Source organism: Mytilus californianus, unplaced genomic scaffold (genome assembly GCF_021869535.1).
Source record: "Mytilus californianus isolate M0D057914Y unplaced genomic scaffold, xbMytCali1.0.p SCAF_7, whole genome shotgun sequence".
NCBI lineage: Eukaryota > Metazoa > Mollusca > Bivalvia > Mytilida > Mytilidae > Mytilus > Mytilus californianus.
Window position 1 is genome coordinate 2,136,744 of NW_026262723.1, and position 27,653 is coordinate 2,164,396.

The window sequence follows — 27,653 nt, forward strand, 5'->3', positions numbered from 1 at the left end:
TGTCCGAAATAAGGTCAAAATGTTGTATAAGTAAATGTCCCATATATAATAGAGAGGTCACTTTGACAATGGTGATAATAAATAATATTTAATTGACCGAATAACTGTTTGCAGTAACCCACGGTAAACATAGTGATAAAGAAAATCATTACCTTTCTTATTAACATGAAATTTAATTAATAATTGTAACGTCATCTATGTCCAAAATTCAAATATCTGTCACAATATATGTTAGCGTTTTTGAATGCACGAGTTTTCAGCACTGATGAGACTATTTTTACCAAGAAGGTTCTATCCTTAATATTCTGAATAAAACCTCCATGCATTTACGACATTGAAAACATGGAACTTGTGTCACAGGCGCTTGGGGAATGGACCCCTTTTTTCTTTGATGAATCATGTGAAAAGACATCACACGTATCCGCATCTTTGACACTAAATTTCAGGAAGCAATGAGTCGTAGTTGAAATTTAAAAAAAAGGCGTCGAAAACTTCGTACATGGCAATTATAGTATTCGATAAATAAAACAGAAAATTGATGAGTGATGGAAATGAAACTAAATAACTCACACAGTATAACATACGAACTTAAACCAAATTTCAAGATGCTCTGATTCAAGTAGTTTCTGGAGAAAGAAAACAACATGCGATACAATAGATTTGGTTCACCATGTTCACTAACTCATAATTTTGGCAATAAAAATCTGATGAATTTCAACTAGTGTTGTGAGAAATTCGATAAAAACTTGTTAAATTGTTTCGGTTAAAACAGATTTTCACCATAGTGTGATGTATTTGAGACGTCGTTAATGTAGATTTATTTCAATAAAACCTGCTTGTTTGGCATAATTTGTCAAAGTTATGAATGTTTTCTGCAAAAATAAATAGTAATGCCTCGATCCTTTTGCCAACAAAGGTTTTTGCTGAAATATTCTTAAATACCATATAATTTGCTTTTCAACTAACATTTCAATGGGCGAGGGAGGACGCCATAAATGTGCAAGTTTCAACTAGGGTAAAAATGCCACACATATGCATGTATCACGCATTACCTTGAAACGCATGTGTTACAGGTGTATCATATGCGTGACACGCACGTTTCCTGTATTGCATGTGTTGATGTTTTGTTGTTATTTTGTGACCCGACAATCGTAAAGCACTGTGGCACAATCTAGGGGAGGCTCACGGTAGGAGGCCGGAAACGACAATTAACGGGAAAGAAAACCAAACTAGAATATCAAGAAACTCGCTATTAATTTAATAAAGAAAACATCAAAATAATTACAATATAATTCCAAAATACAAATTTTGAAGTCAAAATAAATTGAGAACAATAATAAAATACTACAAACAATTCAAATCAAATATCAAATAATAACAATAATAATTACTGTTAAATTAAACCTTTAAATTAAAATATTAGTTACTTATAAACTTTATTTATTTTTTCAAAATAAAATTAGAATTATAATAATTTTAAATCTAAACTATTTTCAAAACCAAGAGACTCACCTAGAATATTAAGAAACTAGCTATTAATATTATAGCGGCTTGATCAGTTTATATACTAATTTCTGAATGTCCTAGTAACCCTTAACTGACTGCAACAAACACAAGAATTTATGATTTATGAGTAATCAACAAAATTTAGAATGCCCAAATATAGTTATGGTCTAAAACCAGGCCAAAACTACAAGTTACATAAAAATGTTTTTTCTTTAATTTCTTCAATTCTTTATTTTAAAATTGCCAAATTATGTTTCAAATATATTTATTAACATTTTCCTAACTATAATATTAAACAATATACAACCAAAATACATATAACCTAGTATACAATAACATTATAAATATCAATTTAGATATTAATTAAAAGGTAACTATGGTACTAGTTTGTGCTTTATAGCTTGACACAAATAAAGTTGCTGACGTAGGTTGACCGCTGTCCAAACTTTTACCGGGACGTTTTGTTAACTTTGCTAGACATACAACCGGAGGTCAGTTTGGCCACAGCTGAAGTTTTATTGAACAGATAAGTTCAATAGTTTATTAGAGTACTTATCTGACACATTTGAAATATCCTACGCTCTTTAAAGTATAGAACAGTTAAACAATAATGTTATATAAAATATTTTACACAGTAGATCTTACATACAATAACTAATAAACTGTATGAAATAAAATAAACTGCATGTTTCTATTATAATACCTGCCTATAAAGAACAAATATACTCTTAAAATAATTTATCAAACATAAATCCAATTTCCTGCGTTGTCACGCGTACCTAGATAAAAAACAAAAACCAAACAAACGTGGATGGTTGTTATGTATGACAGCGCGTGGTGCTTAGGATGGTTTATATACTATCTACCCGGGAAGCGCAGTTTTGAAGAAATTTGAGTTTGCTTTCAACAAATGCGGAAATCGAATGCGACAATTATGTTTATTGTACCTTCATTTTGTTAATCATGTTAATACTACATCGATCAATATTAATTGGTTCATTTTTGGTGTTTAATATAAAATAAGAAGATGTGGTCTGATTGCCAATGAGTCAACTCTCCACCAGAGACCAAATGACATAGAAGATAACAACTACATGTCACCCCATGGCCTTCACCAATGCACAAGAACCCATACCGCATAGTAAGCTATAAAAGGCACCGAAATGATACATGTAAAACAATGCAAACGAGAAAACTACCGGCCTGATTTAAGTACAAATCAATGAAAGAAAAAGAAGATATACAGCAACAAACGGCAACCACTTTACTTGGGACAGGGACATACAGAATGTGCCGGGGTTAAACTAGTTTGAAAGCGCCAACCCTCCCCTAACCGCACCACTTTCCGCACACTTGGCTTCTTCGTGGCGGCCATGTAGTTTTTATTGGTGGAAGAACCCCGATCCTTCGGCAGGAAAACTAGTAATCCTTGTCAATTAAGATTGGAGTCGAACGCACAACCTCAGTGGTGACAGGCTAGTAATACAATATTGAACCTCTTAAACCACTCGGCCACCAAAGCCCCTACATTGTTATTGAAGACGACAGTAAAAAGTAATCGTCCATTCGTTCTACTGTCCGTTGGTCATTGTTCAGTTGTTTATTATGAAGAAGACCTTATACTTACCTCTATTTGTCTTTTCGTTTCTTTTTATCCGAATATACACTACCTTAGAGTCGGGTATATTAGCCCTCATTGCTTCTGTGGACTCGAGTTCAGGAGGTAGTAAGTGGGTTTGGTCCCCGGTCAATCCAGACTTGAAAACTAATACTTGCTTAAATTCTCCGCTTAGCATGTAACATACAGGATTAAGAGCAAAGACTACACGGGTCGCGCTCAAAAATATTGTGCCTTGGAAGGGAAACTTCTCTTCGTTCGGATTAATGTTGCCTTGTAAACTACCACTTAAGATCAGCTTTATGTGACAGTCTATTACAAATCATGGTTAAAATCATATCACTTCCAGATGCTTTCGTCCTGATATGCATGTACTACTTGCGAATGGTAATTAACCTTCAATCCATTCATTAATTAGTTCTACAACCAATATTATACCATAGCCAATCTAATTTTCCTACAGTGCTAGAGACAGTTTACATATTTTTACATGACAGTATCAAATTGAAGTCTAAAGATTATATATAAAAGACAGTTTTACGAATCCACTGAAACTGCGTCTCCAGGGGCAAACACAACTTAGTTTATTAGTTTCTGCACAATAATTTGAGTAAACTTCAAGAATATAGTTTATAATTTATGCATTTATTTTGTATTTACATTGTGTCATAGGACAAATTTATTTGTTCAGTGTATGTTCAATGGTGTTAATATGTCCTTTGATTGAGTTAAGCTATTTCAGTTGATATTTTATAGTGTGTCTTTCTATGTTGTGATGTTACACTATTGTTTCAGAAAAAGGGTGAAGGTTTGGTACCATTAAAACGTTTAAACCCGCTGCATTTGTTTTCACCTGTCCTAAGTCAGGAATCTGATGTTCAGTAGTTGTCGCTTGTTGATGTGGTTCATAAGTGTTTCTCGTTTCTCGTTTTTTATATAGATTAGACCGTTGGTTTTCCCGTTTGAATGGTTTTACACTAGTAATTTTTTGGGGCTTTATAGCTTACTGTTCGGTGTGAGCCAAGGCTCCGTGTTGAAGACCGTACTGTGACCTATAATGGTTTACTTTTATAAATTTTGACTTGGATGGAGAGTTGTCTCATTGGCACTCATACCACATCTTCTTATATCTATATACCTTAGGTACTGGTAAGGTCTGATATTGCTAAAAGAATAAGAGATTTCGACATTAATCCCCCCCCCTCCCCCCCCCCCTAAAAAAAATAAGTTGTAAGCAAGCTCACGTATCCATGTAATTTAAATTGTGATTTTAAGAGACTTTAGCTGTCAAATTCTTGTTCACCGATTATTCTTGCATGTTCACCGATTTGATGTAAATTCTCATATTCGATTTTATAACATAATCAAGACAATGCATCGACTCGTTGTAATGTATTATCATTTAAAGGGACATTAGCTACGATTTAGACCCCAAAAAAGATTTCTTTGGTTTCAAACATTTCACAAAGCAGAAATGTGAAATAATAAATCTCTATTAGCAGTCAGTTTGGTACGAAGTCAATAATTCAACCTCATTTTAATCCGTATTCATGTAACCCTCAATTTATGACTAAGATCAAGGTTAAGATTTACTTTAATTGGTAAGATATTGGAAAAAAATATCCTGTATAGTTATTAAAACACAAATCAAAATAAATAGAAAATATATTAAAGAATAATTCGTAAGGGTTCCGCGGAACCCAGTGTCTCGCCTACTTTTAGTCGCTGTTAGTCGCAGGCTCAACAAAAATGGGGAAAAAATTATTATAAATTTTCCTCTAGATACTATCTTTTGATTGTAAGAAGTTCTGTTCAAGTTTGGTAAAAATCCAAGAAGGTTTATGAATCTAATAAATATTTTAAAAACTTTAACTGCAGACTGTACGTAATGTTAACTGGAATAAAACTAAGTCCATTTATAAGTAATATACGGAAAAACAGGAAATAAATTTTTACAAAATTTCCTTCTAGATACTATAGCTTTTGATCACAAACAAGCTTCTGTCCAAGTGTGGTACAAATCCAGGATAGTTTCAGAAAGTTATTAAAATTTGAAAAACTTTAACCACAGAGTGAATGTTATGTTAACTGGCAGAAAAACTAAGTCCATATATGAGTAAAATACGTATAAACAGATTTTTTTTTTTACAAAATTTTCTTCTGGATACTATCTTATGATTATAAACAAGCTTCTGTCCTAGTCTGGTACAAATCTAGGATAGTTTAAGAAAGTTATTAAAATTTGAAAAACTTTAACCACAGAGTGAATGTAATGTTAACTGGCAGAAAAACTAAGTCCATTTATGAGTAAAATACGGATAAGCAGGGTTTTTTTTTACAAAATTTACTTCTGGATACTATCTTATGATCATAAACAAGCTTCTGTCCAAGTTTGGTTGAAATGCAGGATAGATTATGAAAGTTATTAAAATTTCAAAAACTTTAACCACAGAGTGAATATTTGTGGACGCCGCCGCCGACGACGACGACGACGACGACGACGCCGACTGAATGTAGGATCGCTATGTCTCGCTTTTGCGACAAAAGTCGCAGGCTCGATAAAAACAGTCTGAACCTTAGAAACGTTGAGATGTGTAAAATGCAGATATGAATTACTACAACGAAACATTAGCGGTATGATGACGATTCTAACAGTATAATTAAATGTTTTGACATGCTGTCTGTGTTGTCGGATATTATGCATATGCAAAAGAAGTGGTGAAATACTAATACAGGGTCAGAGATAAAATAACGAATGTCTTTTATTGGTCTCTGCATGGTAGAGAGTTCTCTCATTGGCAATCATACCACATCTTTCTTATATATATATATATATGTAGGACTCTAAAGTGCGATGGTAAGTAGTTATAAAGTGCGATGGTCACGTTAAAGTGCGATGGTATACGCTAAAGTACGATGGTGTCTCACGCTAAAGTGCGATGGTTGTTTGTTTGCTAAAGTACGATAGTATATCACGCTAAAGTGCGATGGACCAAAAGGGTAAGGTTAGATGGCTTAAAACGTTAAAGTACATGGATGTTAAAAAAAGCTTTGCAAAAGCTAATATGCTAAGGTATAACATACGTGATAGGCTTTATAATTTACCGGTAGGGTTAAGCGATTGTTTCTAAATTTAGAAGACCGGCTACGAAATAATTGTTAAAAAGGTAATTTAGGTGTCTCAAAATACTACATTTCCTGTAAATGAATTTTTAACAATTCGGGCGTATCTAATACTTGGATAATTGGTGTAGCTTGCCTTCACACAGTCTATCACTAATGTGAACACCTCCCCTTACAGTCGCCATTGTAAATTACTAATACAAAATTCGTTCATTGTCGGTATATGTAACATTTATTTGTTTAAGCTTTAATTTAAATGAGAGAGAAATGCGATGTTCTCCGAGCTTTCTCCTTTTTCGTAGCGAGTACAAATAAATGTTATGTTTTCCTACGATGTACAAACTAATGTTTTACCCGACAACTTATAATTTACTCATGAAAACATGTACCTTTATTTTACAGACGTTACTTTTCAATAAAATCCACAGTATTTTAATGGAGACCGCAAAGTAAACTGCATGTTACATAAACAATGATTTAAATGTATCCGTTCGCTTCCAATTCCAATAGAAGCAGGATACAAGATACTTATGCGTATACTATTTTGTATCTATGTAGTAAAATGGTCGACTGCAGATACAAGTCCTTCTTCCAGCACTCGAAAACAAAAACACATTAGCTGCAGCCGACAAAGCACGGTTAGATTTAAATTAATTAAGTCATGGACATTTGGTTTAAAAATTGTTAATCAAATATTCTAAATTTATCTTCCCATGTTCATTTTTGGTTTGTGTAAACGACTGTTAACGTCATAATCCAACTACGTTTCCTACGTCTATACTTTCGCAGACCATCATACTTTAGCGTGACCATCGTACTTTAGCATCCCCATCGCACTTTAGAGTCCTACATATATATAATATATACAAGTCTAAATTGAAAACAACGTTCAAACCTATGATTGCGTTGGATAAAAACCGCAATTTTTATACGTGTGCATGCAAAACAAATTTCTTGGTAGAGGGGTCTAAATACAGCACAAACAACATTTTCCAAAAGACCAAAAAAGTGGAAAAGTATATTCTAACAAAACGCATTTGACTAGCAGGTCGAACAGCTGATGTTCTTAAACCCTGCTGACTGCCATTGGCGACTGCCAAATAAACGGATCACCAGATGTAACAAAATGGATCTTATAATAATTTATTACCAAACAGAAAACAATAAACTTGCGGAAAAGATGGTATACCGCAAACATGAGGTGCAAAAATTTGTACACCATATTCGGATTTCGATAATTAATGTCTCTTCAGTGATGTTAGGAATCGAAACGGTATTTGGAAGGCCATATAATTTACCTCAATTTAGGATAGACTCTTGAATTTTGAAAGAGTCGAAATAGGATGAACGGATCGTATAAACCCGAAGGCAAATATAATACAAGCCCAAACGAAAAAATATAAACAAGTCTAAATTGAAAACAACGTTCAAACCTATGATTGCGTTGGATAAAAACCGCAATTTTTATACGTGTGCATGCAAAACAAATTGTGCTAAAATTTTGACCAGAGAAATATCTCTTGTACTCAAGTTATTGTCTTAAAACCAGACAATAATTGTGTTGGCCCTTTTCTGGCCCCTAATTACAAAACAGTAAAGACGATAACCCCCAAAATCAACCCAAACCCTCCTATTGTGGTATGGAATCTTGTGCTAAAATTTCTTACACATCCATACACTTTTACTAAAGTTATTGTCTGCGAACCAATTTATTTTCCATGAACCAGTGAAACTGCCCTTTTTTTGGCCCCCAATTGCAAAACCGCTAGGTCGTAAGCCCCAAAAAACAATCCCAATCATCCTTTAGTGGTATGGACCGAGCGGAGCATGTTATAGGTCTATACAAGGTGCCATTGTCATTACAAAGGCCTTGGCTAACTATTAGACGCCTTTGCCTACTGAAGTAGGAGCGTCCTAAAGCAGAAAAACACGATTATCCAACCTAAAAGGCCAGAAAACACACATAAAGGCAATTACCCGTAAGAGTGAAAATCTTCTACCAGCACCGCCAAGGCATGCCATAGGGGTATATTATGGTTCAAACGAACTCTAAGGGTCCCTGCTACATGCCTGAATCCTTACTTATTCTTAATTATGCGAACGTAAGCCAAAAACAATTTTAATTGAAGGTGCCATTCTGATTGCAAAGGCCGTGTCTAACTATTAGACGCCTTTTCCTAATTAAATAGACGCGTCCTAAAGCATAAAACACAATAAACCAACCTAAAAGACCAGAAAAGGCAATTACCGGTACCCATAAGAGTGAAAATCTTCCGCCAGCACCGCATGAAGTCTGTATGTTGATCACTAGAAGACTTTAGTGTTTTTTTGTTTGTTGGGTTGCTGTCTCATTGAGATATATACCCCACACCTACCTTTATTCCAACATGAAATTCATTAATGATTGTTTTCTTTGTAGATTCACTGCATTTGAAGTGGTTGAGGTATGTGTGTGTGCAATAAGCATATATATAATTCTACTATAATTGTTATATCTTCAGAACCATTAAATCCAAGTTTTTCTCCCCAATAACAATACAAATTAACCAATTACTGTCATTGAGGCTATATATAATGTGAAACATTATAAATTTAACTAACCATAATGATCCTCTATCCTGTTGTAATGACAAGAGGATGGTGAAAAATAAAAGTCATGAATACTGGTATTTGGGAGAGGAATGATGGAATGTGTAAAGTTTTACTATTTAATGATTAGTAATTCTGATATTTATATACTTTGTGGTACATGGAATGTGAAAATTATTTAATACTACAAATCGAGTACATGACCAAATTTTAATGCATAAGGACATCATACTAAGTTTGCTTACAGTGTTTTTTTATTTGCGAAATGTTTATGTACATGTTCAAACTAGAAATCCCCTCAGGCAATGTTTACAGTTAAGTCCAAGGGTCTTTTCAATCCAGTAAGCAATTATGGTAGAATTTTTTCTTATGTCCAGGGCCTCAGTGGTCCAGAGGTCTAAGTAGTTCTACTACTGTACACTAGTCTGTCAACACTGAGATGAGTTTGAACCCCATATGTGGCAGGTGTGCTTGACTCCAATTTAAATTCACAAGGATTGTCAGTTTTCCTGCTGAAGGTTTGTGGTTCTGTCTGACTTCCTCGACCAATAAAAACTGACCACCACAAAATAGTCAATAGTGCTGAAAGTGGCATTTAACATTAATCAATCAATCAATTAAATTTATGTTCAACGTGTCTTGGACTTGGTGAACAATTTAAAGCAATGGCCTTGGATATACTACAATATAGATACCTGTCTATTGTTGAAGACTATATGTTGATCTCTGCTGGTATTTTTTTGTTTTACTATGCTGTTGGATTCCTGCCACATTGACACATAAATTGTTCACCAAACATATTTTATTCATATAGCAACTAAATACTAAAATCACCATATAAAGAAGTTGTAATTTGTGTAACTAAGCAGTATTTTGTAGTTACCAGAAGTGAGGTCTATAAAGTTAAAACTAGTATAAAATTCAAATACACAAAATCATTTTTATTTTGAACTGTAAATTAATACAAGCACGTACATGTAGATGAATTCTTCCTTATGCAGCGGTGACAGAGAATATATTGTATATGGCATACTGTAAATTGACTCATTTAAACATGCAATTAAACCGGTCTCAACCAAATCCTGAGTAAACATGCAATGAAACCGGTCTCAACCAAACCCTGAGTAAACTTGCTGAAATGTCTTGTCTGGCTTACTGATCATGATTGAATTTATGTTGAAAGTCTTAAAGATAAAAGTTTTACTACACATAAGTATCACATAAACTTAATATTATCAATCATGCATTAAAATGAGGTCAAGGTCAGATGAACCCAGCCAGGTGGACATTTACACCTTCCAATCATTCAATAGAACAAATATAGTTGACCTACTGCTTATAGTGTCTGAAAAATGAACCTAATTATGAAAAGTTAACCTTTGATCACTGATCTATGAAATGAGGTAGAGGTCAGATGAACCCTAACTGACCAACATGTAGACCATGTAAGGTTCCCATATACTAAATATAATTAGTAAGTAATTCACATGACATGAAACTTAAGCTTTTTTTTTGGCTTTCGCTTAACTATGCAAATAGATCAAGGACAATGGACATAGATAGAAACTTCTAAACAAAAGGCATCTTTATACAAAGTATGAAGCATTCCAATATTCTATATTCTGAAATATAAAGGTTTATACAAATAGTTTACACCAATGCAGCTTGATTAGATTTCCAATGTTTAGCATTCTGTGATTCCTTTGTTGCTGGTGAGATAACAATAAACCAGTCCCAACTGTTCTGTAGTATCAGAAAAAAACATTGGATATTTTTAGCAATCAAACATGTGTAAAGGGAAGATCACTTTTTAAGAAACTGAAGTCCCACCAGGTTTTGATTTTCATAGGTTTTACTGTATAGATAGTATTTAATTGACCTTATTTGAGGTTGAAGTTATTTCCCTTTGCCTCCAGTTGGAGGCAAACTGGTTGAATTTGTTATTTGACTAACTGAATTGAAATATGGGACCAGGGAACAGTTGAGCCATATATTTTACTCAAACATTAATTGTGTCAATGCAAAACTTCCCATTAGTAATAAATGATATAATTTTTCCTTTTCATTCAATGATTGTCAATTACACTATATATATAACTAAATACATACTCAGTCTTTATTTATCTAGAGATGCAAATATTTTTCATTTATCAAAACCAAACACACACACACACACATTAATAAAAATTCTGCCATGTGAAAATAGCAATTTTCTTCATGAAGCTAAATATAAATGAGCTGTTTATTTCATAAGAAATAATTGTGGTTTCTATACAAAAGATGCAAAACTGAAATATAAATTATTGTGAAGATTTGATCATAATTATTCAGAAAATAAATTTTTCCAAATTTTGTCAAAGATATAAATCCTATAAATACAAGTAAATGTGGGGTATATGTCAATGAGACAGCATTACATTTACAAAAAAAGTTAGAATCTTAAAATTCTACTATGGCATGATAAAAATGCAACATGCTTTAATTTTTATTCAAACTTTTTTTCATCTATTTTTTTTATTTTAATGATTTATCAAAGTAAGGAGTTTGTTTAATGGCATTTGCCAAAAACAAAGTAGCAAATTAACAATTTTTAATACATATCATATTTGTTATTTTAACTCAATGTCTGTTGATTTTAATCAAATTCCTACAAACACCATCAAGAGCTGTTCTATAAAAACATACATTGGACCAAGGGAAGGCACTTTGAAATCTCCACTTTGGTTGGGTGTCAATTACAGTGAAAATGTTAGTGCAATTCTAAATTTGACTCTATAGATGGTTACCCCATTTAGAAAGTGCCTTCCCTGGGTACCATGTATGTATGAATAGAACAGCCCAAAGTAAAATGAATAATTTTCTGGGCATTTTACTGAGAAAGGTATGATGATTATATAAGTAAAATATGTTTACATTGAAGCAGATGAATATTGCACCTTCTGGATTCAATACCATATATATTTACAAATAAATAAATTCAAAATAATTTCCTTTTTTGTTAAGTAATACAATAATGCACATTTAAATGAACACAATTCATCATAATAGGATAAAATGACTATTCAGAAAGTACATGGGAAAGTCAATTTAAAAAAAGTAAAGGATAGCCATTTTGCTCAATAATCTATGGGCCACTTAACAATTAACAATTATATGCTGGTTGACTAAATGATGTCTGCAAACCAAACACTCTTAGTTTATGAAATCAAATTTTTTATAATAAAAAATGATAGGAAAAAATTTTATTGGTGCATTTTTGGACAAGCGTTGTCTATTGTTTGTGACCATTATGTATAAAATTCTTGGTTTCTCCTGTCATTTGCAAACATTGCACTAACGTTAGGACTTTTGATAGTAAAAATCTATCAAGTTGTAGTAAATACTTCTGAACACTTCTTATACCCAGACATGGTTTTTCACTTCAATGTGTGGTTGGCCAAAATCTGGAAAGACTTCCCTAAATATACAGTACATGTTAATGGAGGATCTACAACATGGGAGACACAATGAAAACAATCTAGAAAATTAACACATCAGACTAATGAATTGTTTCATACAGAAAGTTGTACTTGTCACAGAAAAAGAATGATATAAACTTTTATCCCTGTTTTTTTATTCAGTGGTCATATTGAGTGTTAAGGTGGTACATAACACTACAGCGAGATAACTCTGCAAAAATCAGCTAAACGTTTTAATCACATTCTATTGTTAAGAAAATATTAAGCTTCTCAATAATCAAAATTAGTGTTTGTCAAAGGTCAAAGTAAATATTTTGTCAAAATTTTATGAAAATTAAACGAGCCAAATTAATTTTAGTCAAGGTGTTTGGTACCACCTTAAACAAATATATTGGTGTAATTAAAGCCATGCACATGGATTTTGACAATTTTTTATGCTTCAAGTTCTTTTTCAGAAGAGTTACCAAGTTGTAAAACTTGTGTCTGGTCTATTTTTCATTTTAAACAACAAAACACTGTTATATCAAAACCATGCTACTTTGCATTAAACATATTAAACCTGTTCTCAGACTTAATTCAAATTCATGCAAACATTGTTCCATTAATTCACCTTTTGCTTCCTGGCCTCCCACATCCATTTAAATGGAATAGCCCTAAGTTTCAAATCATAGAAGATGATAATTCAAATGAAATTTTTATAAAATTCTATGAAAAACTTAAATACAAACATAATAAAATTTGATTTTTTTATACAATAATTTATGAGGTAATACAATTGTGAATGGCCTATCTTCCCTTATTTTGAATAAATTCAATGTACATTTTTGATAGACACATCCTACATGTTGTCAATTTTTTACAAAAAATTAATTAAAATAATTATAAATAATTAAAATTAAAATCTATGCAGTTAAAAAGAAATTATTCACATAAAATATTACAAATTTCTTATCCATATTTATGTCAAATATATGAAATACATGGATGTTTTCCCTGATAATTGTTAATGTGGGTTAGAAAATAGATTCAAAGAAAACATAAATTACCTTGTTAAGGGGTACAGAAAACCTAAGGGAGTTATCTCTTTACAAATCAGCTGAACATTTTTATCACATACTATTAGTAAAGCTTCTTAATGATCGTAATTAGTGTTTGTCAAACTGCTATATATCCAATGAAATTATTCCTGTAAATTGTGTGGTTCAAATTTCTTGAAATTTTTACATTTTTGTCAACAGGTCAAAGTAAATATTTTGTCAAAATTTTATGAAAATTAAACAAGCCAAATCTGTTTTAGTAAAAGTGTTGGGTACCCCCTTAAGATAATTACATAAAACCATTTAAGTGTATGCCATAATTTTAACATTAACCATTATATAAACCATTATTACCACATTTTCCATGGGGATATATCTTATAATAAAAATAAAATGAAAAATACACCAAAGTCCACATTTCATACCCATACATTTACAGTCAAACATAGTATAAAGGTCACCTCTACTTGTCAGGTGACCTAATTCTTGTCCAATTGTAGTAATACCTATGCATTTTGAACCTAAACTCAAAGGTCAACTATCTTATAAGGTCAGATTTTTTGGTACTGAGGGTGACCTTTCTATACAGGTTTGACAGTATCTACTTAACACTCCCATTAAAACAAGAAAAGAAATCACCAATGCAATTTTAGGACCATTTTTAAATGATTTTTCTGTATTTTTAACTTTATTTTGCCCTTTATTCTCTATTCTTAATATTTTAGCAACCAATTATTCTCTTTTTTCATTTTCTTTACTTTTTCCCCTTTACTCTGCACTTTTTGACAATTATTCTCAATTCTGTTTTGTTTTAGGAGGCCCAGAGTAATCTTCCAACCTTTTACAATTACTAATGGATTGATTGTTGTCAGTTTAACTTCCAGTGGCAAATAATTCATGCATATTTAAGACGTCAATGTGAAGCATTTAATTGAGTGAACTATCAATGGATTAAGAGGTTTAAGTAATCAATGAATGCAGATGACAACAACCTACCAATAATACTCAGCCACTGAAGATCTCATGAAAAATAAAAATCGACACAGATAAAATGATACAACAAATAAGATAGAGTATTTTTTTTCGGATTAAAGAAAAGACAATGAAACAAATAAAACCATAATACGTCCCGTAAACGGGCGTATAAAAAACTCGTACCATAATTTCTCAATGGATTTTAGAATCTAAACTGTTATTGCAATATAATTGAAATTATCTCCCCTTTTATTGAGATCTTTGAAAAATTGATGCTACCTGTAAAAGACTGTATAAAGTCCTAATAAAATTTTGTAGTTTTTCATAATATATCAGGGACAAGCTAATTTCGAACAGATCATTATTTTTTCATTTGAATAAAAATAACTGGCAAATAAGAAAATCTACATCACATCAAGAAATAGTTGCCATTTGAAAATAATATGAAAGTACTTTGTTTCATGAATTTTATTTCTCATGGTTTTAGGACATATCATTTGTTAGTGTGTAATGATTTAACAAATTACATGGAACCAAACAATGGGGGAAATTTTCATTGTATCAAGTTTCACAATAATTTGTGACAGTTATCCAAATAAAAAGAACAAACACAGAAAAATATCAATTTACAAATCACCTTAAATCTAAGTTTAAGAATTTATGCAAGAATTCTGGGAGACAAAAATTAGAAGTTTAAAATTAAAAGAAAATTTGGTTTTATAAACTTTCTGAAACATTTGAAAGGAGGCAAATAGCAAAATATGTTTCATGATTACACTAATTTGATTTCCACAAGTTCTCAGCAATCAAAGCAATTTGTACTTAGAATATAATTTTATAAAAAATTGTAACCTCCAAAAATAGTTATGTACAAATGAAAAATAATTGATTATAAATCAGTTTGGTATTCTGAAAATCAGATATCCTGGAACCATAGCATAAAGAAAGAAAACATACTCAAATTTTAGTTTGCATTTAAAATATACATATATATAGATGACTAACAAATATTAAACCAATCATATGATCACAAATTCATTCATTACTAAAAATGATAAAAAAATGTACATCCATAATAAATAATGATAAAATATGAAGCATTCACCTCTGTTGGCCCCCCATTCATATCACAAGAACTTTCAGGATAAAACATTCATAAAACTAGTAACAAATATTGCTATACTTCTAAAACAAATTACAAAAATGATCTAAAATCTTCTAAAAATCAGTTGAAAATGCTGTTACGTATTTGTGGCCCTGTCAAGAATGAGTCCCCTCAGTGTTAATTTCTCTCTCAGTGTGTTATATATCTGAAGTTGTTCCTCTGTGGTAAGTAACCAAATACTTTGTAAGATCTTCTGTGGGTTGGGTGCTCTGAAACAAATAAATATTTAGAGATATTACTGATAGAATTCCTACTTAATTTTTTTTTGTTCTTTTGAAATTTGTAAAACTAATTTTTGTAGTTTTCCCTCTGTTTTTGTTTGTTCTATACACATTTTAGTAGCAATGGTGTTCTGTAAATGTTCTCATTAGAAAATGAGTGCACATGTTTTAATGTACCATGTATTATTGCAAAGGAGATAAAACCTTTCACCAGAATCAGTTGGTGTCAAACTGGATATTTAAATTTTTTTTTAATCCTGGAAAGATTCCATAATATTCAATAAACCCATATCAAAATTTATCAATTTGATAAATTTTTATTTTTCTGGAATAAATCCACTCATTCATAGCCCCATTGCTTCCTATGTTGAATTCTGCAATTTCAAGCATTCATAGCTTTTTTGTCTTAAGTTCAAATAAAGTGAAAGTCACTTCATGTCATAACTATACCTTTTCCAGACTTGTGCTGAAAAATTCAACATTTCTTTAATTGCATATTAGAGCACACTGTATCCGTTAAGTTTGGTAGTACAAAAACAGGTATTTCTGATCTGAACAACAGGGCAAATATTCCTGCTATCTTAATTTAATACTTTTTTTATTATTAAAAAGAAACTTTCTACAAGAGTTCTACAGTGATCCAAAGTGTGTAATAATTTTCAAAATTACCCAAATATTTTACTTATTGTCAAAGTAACAGATATGCATAGGCACTATTCCGTTTAAAATATGTACTTCTTTCTTGTATGTTCTTTCTGACCAGGCCTGAATAAGTGTTTCTATACCTTCTGACTGATATGAACACCTATAGATCTATAAAATCAAGCTATACTGTACCTAATAAAACTAGTGTAGTAGACATGAACAAATGTGGCCATGAGGAACTGACAGTCAAATCTGTCCATGATACCACCATGTCCAGGGATCGTGTCTCCAAAATCCTACAAATAGATATAAATTATTGTTGTTAATGTCTCAGAACGGAAATTTCCTTTGCAATCCACTTTACTAATGGATAAAGGCCAGCAAAAAATCTACAACAGCAAATACAAGCAGTATAAATATACCACTGAAGTTTTGTAAAGAAAATTGAAATATTGAAACTTTTGCACTTAAAAATATTCTTTTATCAAATACTTATGATTTGGAATGCCAATCTGATGCATTCAATTTGGTATTGTTTAATTTTTTTTTATCAATTTGGGGAAAATGTGGAAATAAAAAATTTATTTCAAGATGTTTTGGAAAATAAACATATAAATCAGACATTTTCTTTGCCAGAAAATTAGTCTGGTCAAGACTTTGGACTTTTCTTTATCAATCCTTTAATTTTACTTACTTTGATTTTAAATGCTCTTTTGAATCCACTTGCAAAGAATCCACCAAATGGTCCAATAACTGATGCAAACAAGGACATGCTGATGGAATGTAACATGAATGGATAAACTGTGATAGTCTTCCATGGGATACCAAACTATAAATAGATAAAATATGATTGGATAATCTGTAAAGGTCATCCATGGAATACCAAACTATAAATAGATAAAATATTGTTATGAAATGCAATTGTCTTTCATGAATAAACAAGCAAAATATATATATATATATAAAATGAGATATACAGTAATATGAAATGATTAAGTTTGAATTAATTTCTAAATTGATTTTTAACAATAAAATGAAATACCAGTACTGTCAGTTATGTTTACACATAAGGAATGAAACGGTTGCCACCATCAATTGGAGATTTAACAGTGGTAAATATACATTTTACTTGTCTCCACTCTGAGTCACTAGTGAAACTGCACTTGCAACAGTCAAACTCAAAATTGACAGTGGCAACTCTTCAAATACAGTACATTTATTGCTTTTCTAATGCAATATTATCAAAAGATTCAATAACAAGACATTGACTGTGTTTGCAAAATATTGTTGCTAATGATTCAAACTGAAAACAGTGGAATTGATGGTAAATGTTGTCCAACCAAAAGTAACTTTACATAACATATTGCATTAGAATAGAAGATGTTTGTGAAAATGCTGATGAAACTATTCTATGGTTAGAAAATGTCAAGCTTGCAAAAGAATGGACACTGTGCTGCAAATATCAGAAAAATACAAAAATTAAGATAATGACATTGATACAGAACATAGATTACAGATTAATGTTAATTCAGACTTTTTTTTTGTGAGTACCAGTTTCTGTAGATTGAGGAAAAATTGTATTTTCATGGATATTTATTTTTTTTGTCCTCCAATTTTGCTGACATGCCTATAGAAAGTTTATGTATGTTTTGTTGAACTTTTAAATTTGTGGTTAACCTATTCCCACAAAATCCACAAAAGTGGGTATCCCATGAATATAATGAATCTACAATATTACATGTCATCTTCCTTAAATATTTGCGACTGAACATTAAAAAATCAATTATTTATTAATTCTTAAAATCATGTGTTAGTCTTAGCCGTGGATTGAACTCATGACCTCCTACACTCTAGGTCATCTTACTCAACTATTCCCAGAAGTTTTTATAATTTCTTATTACTGTGTATATATATATATAGTAAGTTTCAGTTATCTGTACTCTCATGGGAAAACTAATCTTAATATATCATGTACCAAGATGCTGCAATTTTTTCAAACAAAAAAATTTAAACATCTGTTGCAATGAGAATATAACCCTATTGCATTTACCAATTAGTGGGCTTCAATTGTTGATTTCAAAGGTCAGCAAATTCAGATTTCTGGCAATGGAGTCAATAAACAAAGGTTTAGAACCATCAAATAAAAAAAAATTGGTGCCAGTAAATATACAAATGCAATACTGTTATCTCAGTTGAATTCTAAGATTGACATTTGACATTCAGTGTGTTTTCATTTTTTAAAGATTTTTCTTCCTTGATGACTGGTGAATTTTAACCTGCCACATAACAAAAGAAAACGTGTGAAATATCTAAAAAATAGGTTGAAAATTAGTAAGAAATCAATTAATGATCACATTATCAATACACTTTTTACTTTATTTTGGTTGAAAAAATCTCAGCAGATGTGAAAATGTGAACAAACATTGTAGTTTTTACATTAAAGATATTCATACTACATGTACTAAAATTTCCCACATCATAACTATTGGCTCGAAAGAACCTGTTTCATTCACCTCACATCTTTGCAAAAAAGAAAAAAAAATGGATTTCATTGATGATAATGGATTTAGAAAAGATGATCTTTACTTATATTGTGCTTTCTATAAATCCATTGATCCAACTATAAAGTTAAACAAAGTTGAAAATTGTAGGACCTATGTGACCTGAGCAGATAATTTTGATGGGGACCAGTGGAAATCTGGAGTAATTTATAATGTACTTGATTAAGAAAATATTTTATCAGCCACAAGGTCTGACAAACCCTACAAACATGACAAAGATTTAAACTGCACTGGTTGACTGTTGCACTGAGTCATCAAATGGAATGTTCCAAAATAGTTGTTGTTTCATTGTGGCAATTGCAAATGTGCAATTTTTCTAGTTTTTCTCAAAGGGGAATCAAGTAAGTAGAAGGACTTAAATAGATTTCCACAAAATATTTAATAACACTTTTCTATTTTGCCCACCTTTTCCTGGTGAAAGCCTAGGTTATGGTAACATTACCCAAAAAGTTGATGTTTCATCACCTGATCAAGTGACTGGTGTGTGTAAAATGAGATTGGACTTGGAAAATGGAGTCGGACTATCTCATAATTTAATTGTTACAATTTTTGAAATAATGCATCTAAATAATAATCATCTATAAAAATTTAAACAGACCAGTTTATATAAAATTGAGAATGGAATTAAATATACATTTTTAAAATTAACATTTTTAATGGTAAAAGTAAACCGACAATGACAGGTCACAAATGAAGACAATACATGTATCTCACATATCTAGGTGAGCTAAACATATACAACTATCTGACTATGTTATAAGGATTTCCAATAAGTTTGTGAATGCACCCGAATAGTATCTAAAGCATGTTTCTATCTTGTGTGTTGTACATGTTGTATACTCACAATTTTGCTCTGAAAATATTTATACAAAATTTAATTATCAATTGTTTAAAAAAAACGATTGAATTACTGTAAAAAATTCAGAAATTATTGCGAGGTTTTTATTATTGCGAATAATGCGACTAATTGAAAATTGCAATAATAAGAACTCGCATTTTGATATCTGATACATATACTTGTATGCAGGTTTTCCTGAAATCGCAATAATAAATCTCGCATTTTTGTTCTTTCTTCAAAAATCGCAATAATTTCTGAATTTACAGTAAAGTGTTTAAGTGCATGCGTGGGTTCAATGGCTTAATATTCAAATACTGAAAACAGGAATGCTATACCAGAGTTATCAGTGAATAAAAATTTCTACTGCCAAATTTTTATGATAAATGAGTTTTGATGTATGAAATTTTGCATCACAGGGGATAATTTCAAATTTTTTAAATTAAAGTCAAATAAGGGGAAATTACTGTTGTACGAAAAATGTCCAGGTATATAGTATATCCCCATATCAGAGTCAAAGGAATTTATGGTAATTTCACAGCTCCTTCATCAAAATGAAAATAACATTACCCCACTGGCAAGGTATCCATTGTTTAATACATTAGGCAATAACAATGTTTGATGTACAATTTAAAATTTTTATCCACAAAGTATTAGAATTTGAAATAGTGAATTGAATATTAGTTTAACTTAAGAACATGTATTCAATTTGAAAAGATGAATTGTATATGTAAAGTATATAATTTGTAATGATGAATTATAAAATATGTTAAAAGTTTTTCGATTTGAAATGGTGAATTGCATAATGTGCTAAATAATTACAGATGTGCAAATCATGTTAAAATATAACTTGATCATAAACTTGTGCATAAATTATTAATAAAATATAAATAAATTTAAAACATAGCGTAAAAACCAAATATTCAATTAGCCTATAAAATTGAGGAAAATGAAAGGATCATCAAACAAGAAAACTATATTTACTGAAGACAGTGGCAGAGGTCAATATACATTTCTATTATTGATCAATCTTATTACCACAGAGTTTAAGGCCATAATCGTTCCCAATTTCAGATTTTTTGCTTTACCGATGATGAAAATTAATTTATAGAATTTTCAGATTTTGACTGCCAGATACTTCTTGAAGGAAACAAATATTTAAATGTGTTGTTACAAAAAATAACAGGCATGACAGGGCCTGCAAAATTTCTGGAAAATATTGAACACTATAAAATAAACTTACCACACTGAATATCTTCTGTGCTACTGTTGGTAGATTGACTTCTGTTAATATAAACACAGGATGTCTCTCGCACTCGTACGATATCTTGTTATTTACATCATCGTAAGAAATCGGACAAACAAAATAATCAAACTGCACCAGGAAATAGGACAACTACAAATATAAACAAAATTAAATGTCAAACAATTTCTGACAGGCAAAAAAAAAAAACAACTGCACCAGAAAATAGGACAACTACAAATATAAACAAAATTAAATGTCAAACAATTTCTGACAGACAAAAAAAAAAACAACTGCATACAAGGATTTTAAATGTTTTGTGTTCAGTTTTACATAGTTTTGACATTTGACTTTGTCTATTCTAACTTCCGGCACAGAAATCAGACTGAATGCCCAACTCATTTCTAGGTTTATTACTTGGCTAAACATGACAATTTTCATTGGTTATTTGAAAAATATCAAACTTGTTCAATAAATTTCATGGGTTGCTTGATTTTATATCAGTTGATGTTATCCTTTTTTATTGCCTGCTGGAAATTAAAATTAGAATGCATACATCTCATCTGCATGCATCATATTTAGCAAGTACTTAATTTTACCATTAGTCTTATTTTGAAAATAAAATAAAACCTATTTCTTTCTGTAAGAGTCAAATTTATCTGGTCTTGGTTGTTAGTTATTGCAATATATACCGTATAGCAGTTTTTTTTCGCGGGTGTAAAATTTCGCGATTTAGGGGCAATAAAGCATACGAAAAATTTTGGCGGTTTTTATTTTGGTGGATTCTTAAATACCAATTAAATATTTTGGCGGATACCGAAATGGTTGTAGCTAAAAAGTTGTAAAAATTGACAAACAAGTGTCTATTGTTATTGTTAAATGATTGTTTTGCCGGCATGACGTCTTATTTATTGATTATATATTGATACAGTTAATGAATAGAATACAGGTGTACACATTTCTTGTAAATATTACAGTTGATTAGTTACGAAATTGATCGGACCTTTGATGTACTAATTAGTTTTAAAATAACCAAGAGTGACTTGCAACTCTTAAATATAATTTGACACTAATTGATAAGGGTAAATCTCTGACAGAGTACCTTACACTTATATTATTTGACACTAATAAACTAATTAACACCTATTAGCCATTTTATAAAATATATGTAATACTACGTATAATGCCCTTTTGGCATTTATGTTGTTAAAACTAACATAAACCGTTATTGACCCACCGAACGGAAAAATACATTGTTTACAAAACGCTCCAGCTATTGGAAAGTATGTTACAGATGCATAAATTTTTAGTGGAATTTATTTTCGCGATTTTCCTTTATCCGCCAAAATAAGCAAATAAACACCCCGCGAAAATAACCCGCTATACGGTATGTAAAAACTTTTATTTATTTTTATTTTTCTTTTTTTCATATAGATATATATCATATTTGCTGATTTTTTAATAGTAGTTATGTGTCTTTGTTTGCACTTCTACTTTTTGGTGTTGGTAATTTGTGTGGTCTGTTGTACTGTCCAATATTTTTGGTACATGTACTTCCTTAAGCTTTATACATGTGTTAAATGTATTCAGGGGTTCAAATTAACATTTGGTACTGGAAGGTCCATGACCTTTGACACTCCAAACTGAAAGGTCCACAACCTAAATCCCAGGTCCTACTTTATTTGAAATTTTTCATAACTCAGTAAGATACAAAATTAATATGTTTTTGGTCTTAGGTTAGCTTGTTTAATTATATTTGAACTGCATGCAATATTTTGTTAAGTTTACAAATTTATTGCCAGGCAACCATATAAATGTAGCACTAAACTGTCAGTGTCACTGTGGTATAACATGTATAATAATAAACTTGTCTTACAAGTATATTATGAACTCAAATAATCTTCTTTTTTTTTTTGGTATTGGGGAGGGTGTCACTGTGAGTGGGTGTGTTGTGTCAATTATTGGTAATTATACCATTATCTCAGGGCTTACACTACTTCAGATCATAGGGAGAAGTGACTTCTATAAAGGGCTATATGTATCTTTTTTTATACTGTTCAAGTCATAACCGAGTATACAATTAAAGTAACAGTTCAAGTTCATAGCTGTCAGGGGCGTTTCTATGATATTTGAAAGAGGGGGCGTAGAATCAAATCTTTTTGGACCTTTTTTTGCTAAAAAACATAAAATAATTGTGAAGTGCACTAATGTAACAAGATTAGCAGATTTTTACGATAGGTTTTTTTTTAAAGGGGGGGGTGCGTACGCCCATTACGCCCTCACCTGGACCCTCCCCTGGCTGTGTAAGTTTATCATATGTTACACAATAATATTAGTTCCTCTCTTGTCAGAAACTACTAACTAAATATCTAGCACTAATAAAGAAAGAACTTTGTTTACATCAAAAATGAAAATAAAGTGTGAAATGCTTAATTTTTTGCTTTGGGGTCAATATTCTTCTGTCAGATGTGCCATTCATGGGTCCGTAGTCATTATCCTTAGAATCCGGATTTCATTCATAGCTGGTCCTTTCCCGAATACGACCAGTAGTTTGTACAAATATTTCAATGACGGACGAGAAAATTTACAAAATTAAACGATGTCTGAAACGCTATTTGGAAGGGAATATGACGTATTTAATGCACTGAATGAATTACAAATTTACCTAAGGCAACTTTCATCACTTCTAATTGGTTAACAAACTTATTTTGCCGACATTTAAAATGGTTTGAAGTACGCTCTCGAGGGTTATACCATGTCAATAGTAATATGGCTTTGAAATGACGATACTGATTGTTAAAAGGGTTGGCAAAGTTAATTTTTATTTTCTTTCAAATCGAAGGTCCGTCGGGCGTAGCTAGTAACAAAAATGAAAGTCCGATTGCAATAGTGGAAGGTCACGGACCTCGGACCACCGCTAATTTGAACCCCTGGTATTATTGTGCCAACTTGTATATGTTCATTACAGCTTGTGTATTTTTTATTATTTCAATCTACCCATTTTAGGCAGCCTATTCTAAAATTTAACCTCAAATTTTGGAAAAATATAGAATGCTTTACTCATTTTTAATCGAGTGTTGTGTGTGCACCTGTTTTGATGAAACAAAAGAAATGACATCTCCAATCTTGGTGTCTATGATGAGTTTATTTCCAAAAGGCAACCATCTTAAAAGTCTGTCCACTATCTGTCCACTCAAACAGTGGACATGTCAGGTCAAACTGATCTAATACTACTCTAGTTAGTTTTAACTAGACACTATTGAGATGGGAGCCATCTCTGTGGGCCCCGCTGACCTTGATCTTTGACCTAGGAAGTTGTACAAACATTATGACACACCCTCTGGTGTTGGTTAACATACATATCAAGTATAAAGTATGAAATTATAACGGTTCTCTAAATAAAGAGTGGACACAATTTTTTACGGACGGACAGACTGATCACTATAGGGCACCCGCCACTAGGCGGGGCCCTAATGATACTTACTGCTAATCCAAACAGTACTGTAGATAAAGCACCACCAATAAATCCTTCCCATGTTTTCTTAGGAGACAGTTTGATCAGAGGTGTTTTACCAAAGAAAAATCCAAACATGTATGCCATGATGTCATTACAAATAATCATGGATACTGGCACTAATAGCCTGAAAAATAAAGAAAGAAAATTATTTAAAACAAGAATGTGTCCATAGTACACGGATGCCCCACTCGCACTATCATTTTCTATGTTTAGTGGACAGTGAAATTGGGGTCAAAACTCTAATTTGGCATTGAAATTAGAACGATCATATCATAGGGAACATGTGTACTAAGTTTCAAGTTGATTGGACTTCAACTTAATCAAAAACTATCTTGACCAAAAACTTTAACCTGAAGCGGGACAGACGGACGAACGGACTCACAGACAGAAAAACATAATGCCCGTCTACTATCGTAGGTGGGGCATAAAAATCATCATTAAACTCATATGAGGAGCCAACTGTCTATTTCAACCATGTTGAAATATAAGTAGATCTTTTCTTGATGATAATTTTTGTAATATAAAAATCATATGTTAATATGTTGGTATGGATTTTTTTGTGGTTTTTAACAAAAAATTGTCAAATTTTGGCTCTTTGCATCAATACTGTTTTTTTATTTTGCTTAAGGATGTACTTAGGTGAGGTTTTGGAATAAGTGTCAAATGTTCGTACTCCTCAGTGTTTTTCCATACGATACAAGGTAAAATATTTTGCCCCATAACACCTATTTATCTTTTAACATAAGACTTCATAGCTCATAAATGGTCATTTGACAAAATTTAAGCAGATTCTTGATTTTCTTTCTTTTGATTTGAGACCAAAATAATACCAATACAAATATAAGGTAAAAGTCTGAGTCAGTCTTTTACCGCCATATTTTATAAATCAAATATCTCGAAAAGGAGCTCCATGACCTATCAATATTTTAAGCTTATTTTGATCCTTAACTAATACTCTTCCAGCTTAAAGAATCAATTTTGAATTCTTGATTTATTTAATTTTACCTTCGATCACCTAAGTACATCCTTAATTGAATTTATTCTTTAATAAGTGTTACAGGTGACTGATTTTTATGCTAAATAAAATTGTTTTGACAGCTGTAATGTGACCAAAATGTATATCACATATGACAAACACAATTAAAATAATAAGTAGAAAGAACTGATCTAAAACATTAAAGCAGATCATATTAATTGCAATAATTTGACATTAGAAGTTACATTTTATTGATTTATATTTTGTTACAATAATCAACTGATCTTTTAACCAGGGAGAATCATTAAAATTTAATATCATTTTATTTCCTGATTCTTGTCACCCTACTTATTACATAATTTGTGTTATTGCTTCCCCCCTTTAGATTTAATTATATATATGCCAATTTATCTGTTTAAATGTAATCATTATGCTGTTTTATTTATGATTATCTGAATTTTCCGTTCATGTATTTGGTAAACTTTAAATTTTGGTGTGTTTATATTCGACATTTTCATCTTAATTGCCAAATAAACAAAAATATCCCAATTTATGGTATAATAGCCAAAAACACAATCAAATTATTTTCAAAATGATTATTTAAGAACAATAACTCTAATAAGGAGTCGTCTGACAGTTTAAGTCAAGATGGGAAGTGAGTGAATCTTCACATTCTGAACAAAATGTTTGCCCTGTAAGATTTTCTCTATCTATAACTGTTTCAAGATATTACACGATTATATTTTACCCTTATGTTCTATTTCTAGCTGTAGTGGCCATGTTGGTTAGCAGGCTGGACCATCAAAAGTTGACAGATAATAAAAGTCAACCAATGCCAATCATATCATGAGACTATTGTAATTAATCTAATCAAAATTATATCTCTGCAGTTGTTAATTTTTTATGCTTGCCCACGCAGAAACCAAGTTTTAAAAAATAATACTTGGGTCCTGGGGAGATATAATTCTAATTAGATTAGATTGGGTTCTCTGTTCTCTTTAATCAGATGGGAAACTTTAATCTTTGAATTACAGCTTGCCAACTACAAGACATCCTTACCAAATGAGTCCCTCAAAAACGTTCTGTATAATTAAGTGTGACTGTGTGACCACTATAAGTAAGGTAACGTGTGTCCAACCAAACTGAAAATAAATCAAAGACATAAAAACGAAATTCAAACCAATGGATAACGATTTCATTACATAAAATTCCTACTTCAAACCTTAATCAAATAAACAACCCTTACATTGCTGTTTTTCATCTAAAAGTTACAGGGAGGTTTTCAGTACAAAGCAAATACAAGGTCAATACACTGATGTTAGCCAAATTCTTTGATAAATGTCAAGCGTATTACATCTATTCCTTGATAAAGCTCTTGAAGTTATTTTAAGGTGTGTTTTGATAGAATAAAAGAAAAAGTATAAAAAAGAAAGATGAATTATACCAATATGTATAAAATAAGAAGATTTGGTATGATTTGCAATGGAACAACTTTTAACCAGAATACAGATGAAGTGTTTATGATTTTATGTGAATTTTTTTGAGTAGGAACAAATACCTCCTTGTTCTCTATAATATGTTATATGTTTTGCTTTTAATCAAGGTTTAAAGCAAGTATTGGCCAAAGATAGACTAACAATATTTCAAATACATGTAATATGACAATGATTCTGATAGATTGATGAAAAACATTCAGCAGTCAATATTACATGCATTTTCAGGATTATAACATCTTCTATCATACAACTTTTCTTTTCCAAGCTGAGCCGTATTTCTCATGAGCTTGCTCAAGAACTTTTTTTCAAATTTTTATCATACAAATGTAAAGTGAAATGCTAACAATTGACATAAAACGACATAAAGATAAAAGTTGACATGAAGAAATTTTTACAAAATATAGAAAATTGTTTCTGGTGTATTGTCATGTTAAGGATAACTCACAGTCACCAGATTCTAAATTAATTTTTCTTTTTTGAACACCTTTAATTTTACCTTAGTCAGTCAGGGGTACCACTTGTACAAGTAATCTTTATTTACTTGAAGAAGTAAAAAAAATATACTTATATAAGTTAATTATAATGTTTGAATAATCTCCCCTTAATTTTCTCCAAAATTCACTTGTATAAGTAATTTTTTTTACAATCTTTCAAAAATTCTCAAGTTTAGAGATGTAAAAGCATGCCT

The 27,653-nt window shown here is 31.2% G+C and overlaps 1 protein-coding gene across 1 annotated transcript in view; it reads right to left on the minus strand.

Moving 5' to 3' along the window:
• Positions 1 to 9,756: 9,756 nt before the first annotated feature.
• The window catches only part of LOC127708173 (phosphatidate cytidylyltransferase, photoreceptor-specific-like), a 33,262-nt gene continuing 15,365 nt past the window's right edge, over positions 9,757 to 27,653 (minus strand). The window contains exons 6-11 of the mRNA XM_052213020.1: positions 26,529 to 26,611; positions 24,461 to 24,617; positions 20,977 to 21,129; positions 17,032 to 17,166; positions 16,530 to 16,633; positions 9,757 to 15,680 (exon numbers count right to left, since the gene is read on the minus strand). Of these exons, the coding sequence (XP_052068980.1) occupies positions 15,548 to 15,680; positions 16,530 to 16,633; positions 17,032 to 17,166; positions 20,977 to 21,129; positions 24,461 to 24,617; positions 26,529 to 26,611 (765 nt within the window). The 3' untranslated portion in view covers positions 9,757 to 15,547. The remainder of the gene's footprint in view (positions 15,681 to 16,529; positions 16,634 to 17,031; positions 17,167 to 20,976; positions 21,130 to 24,460; positions 24,618 to 26,528; positions 26,612 to 27,653) is intronic.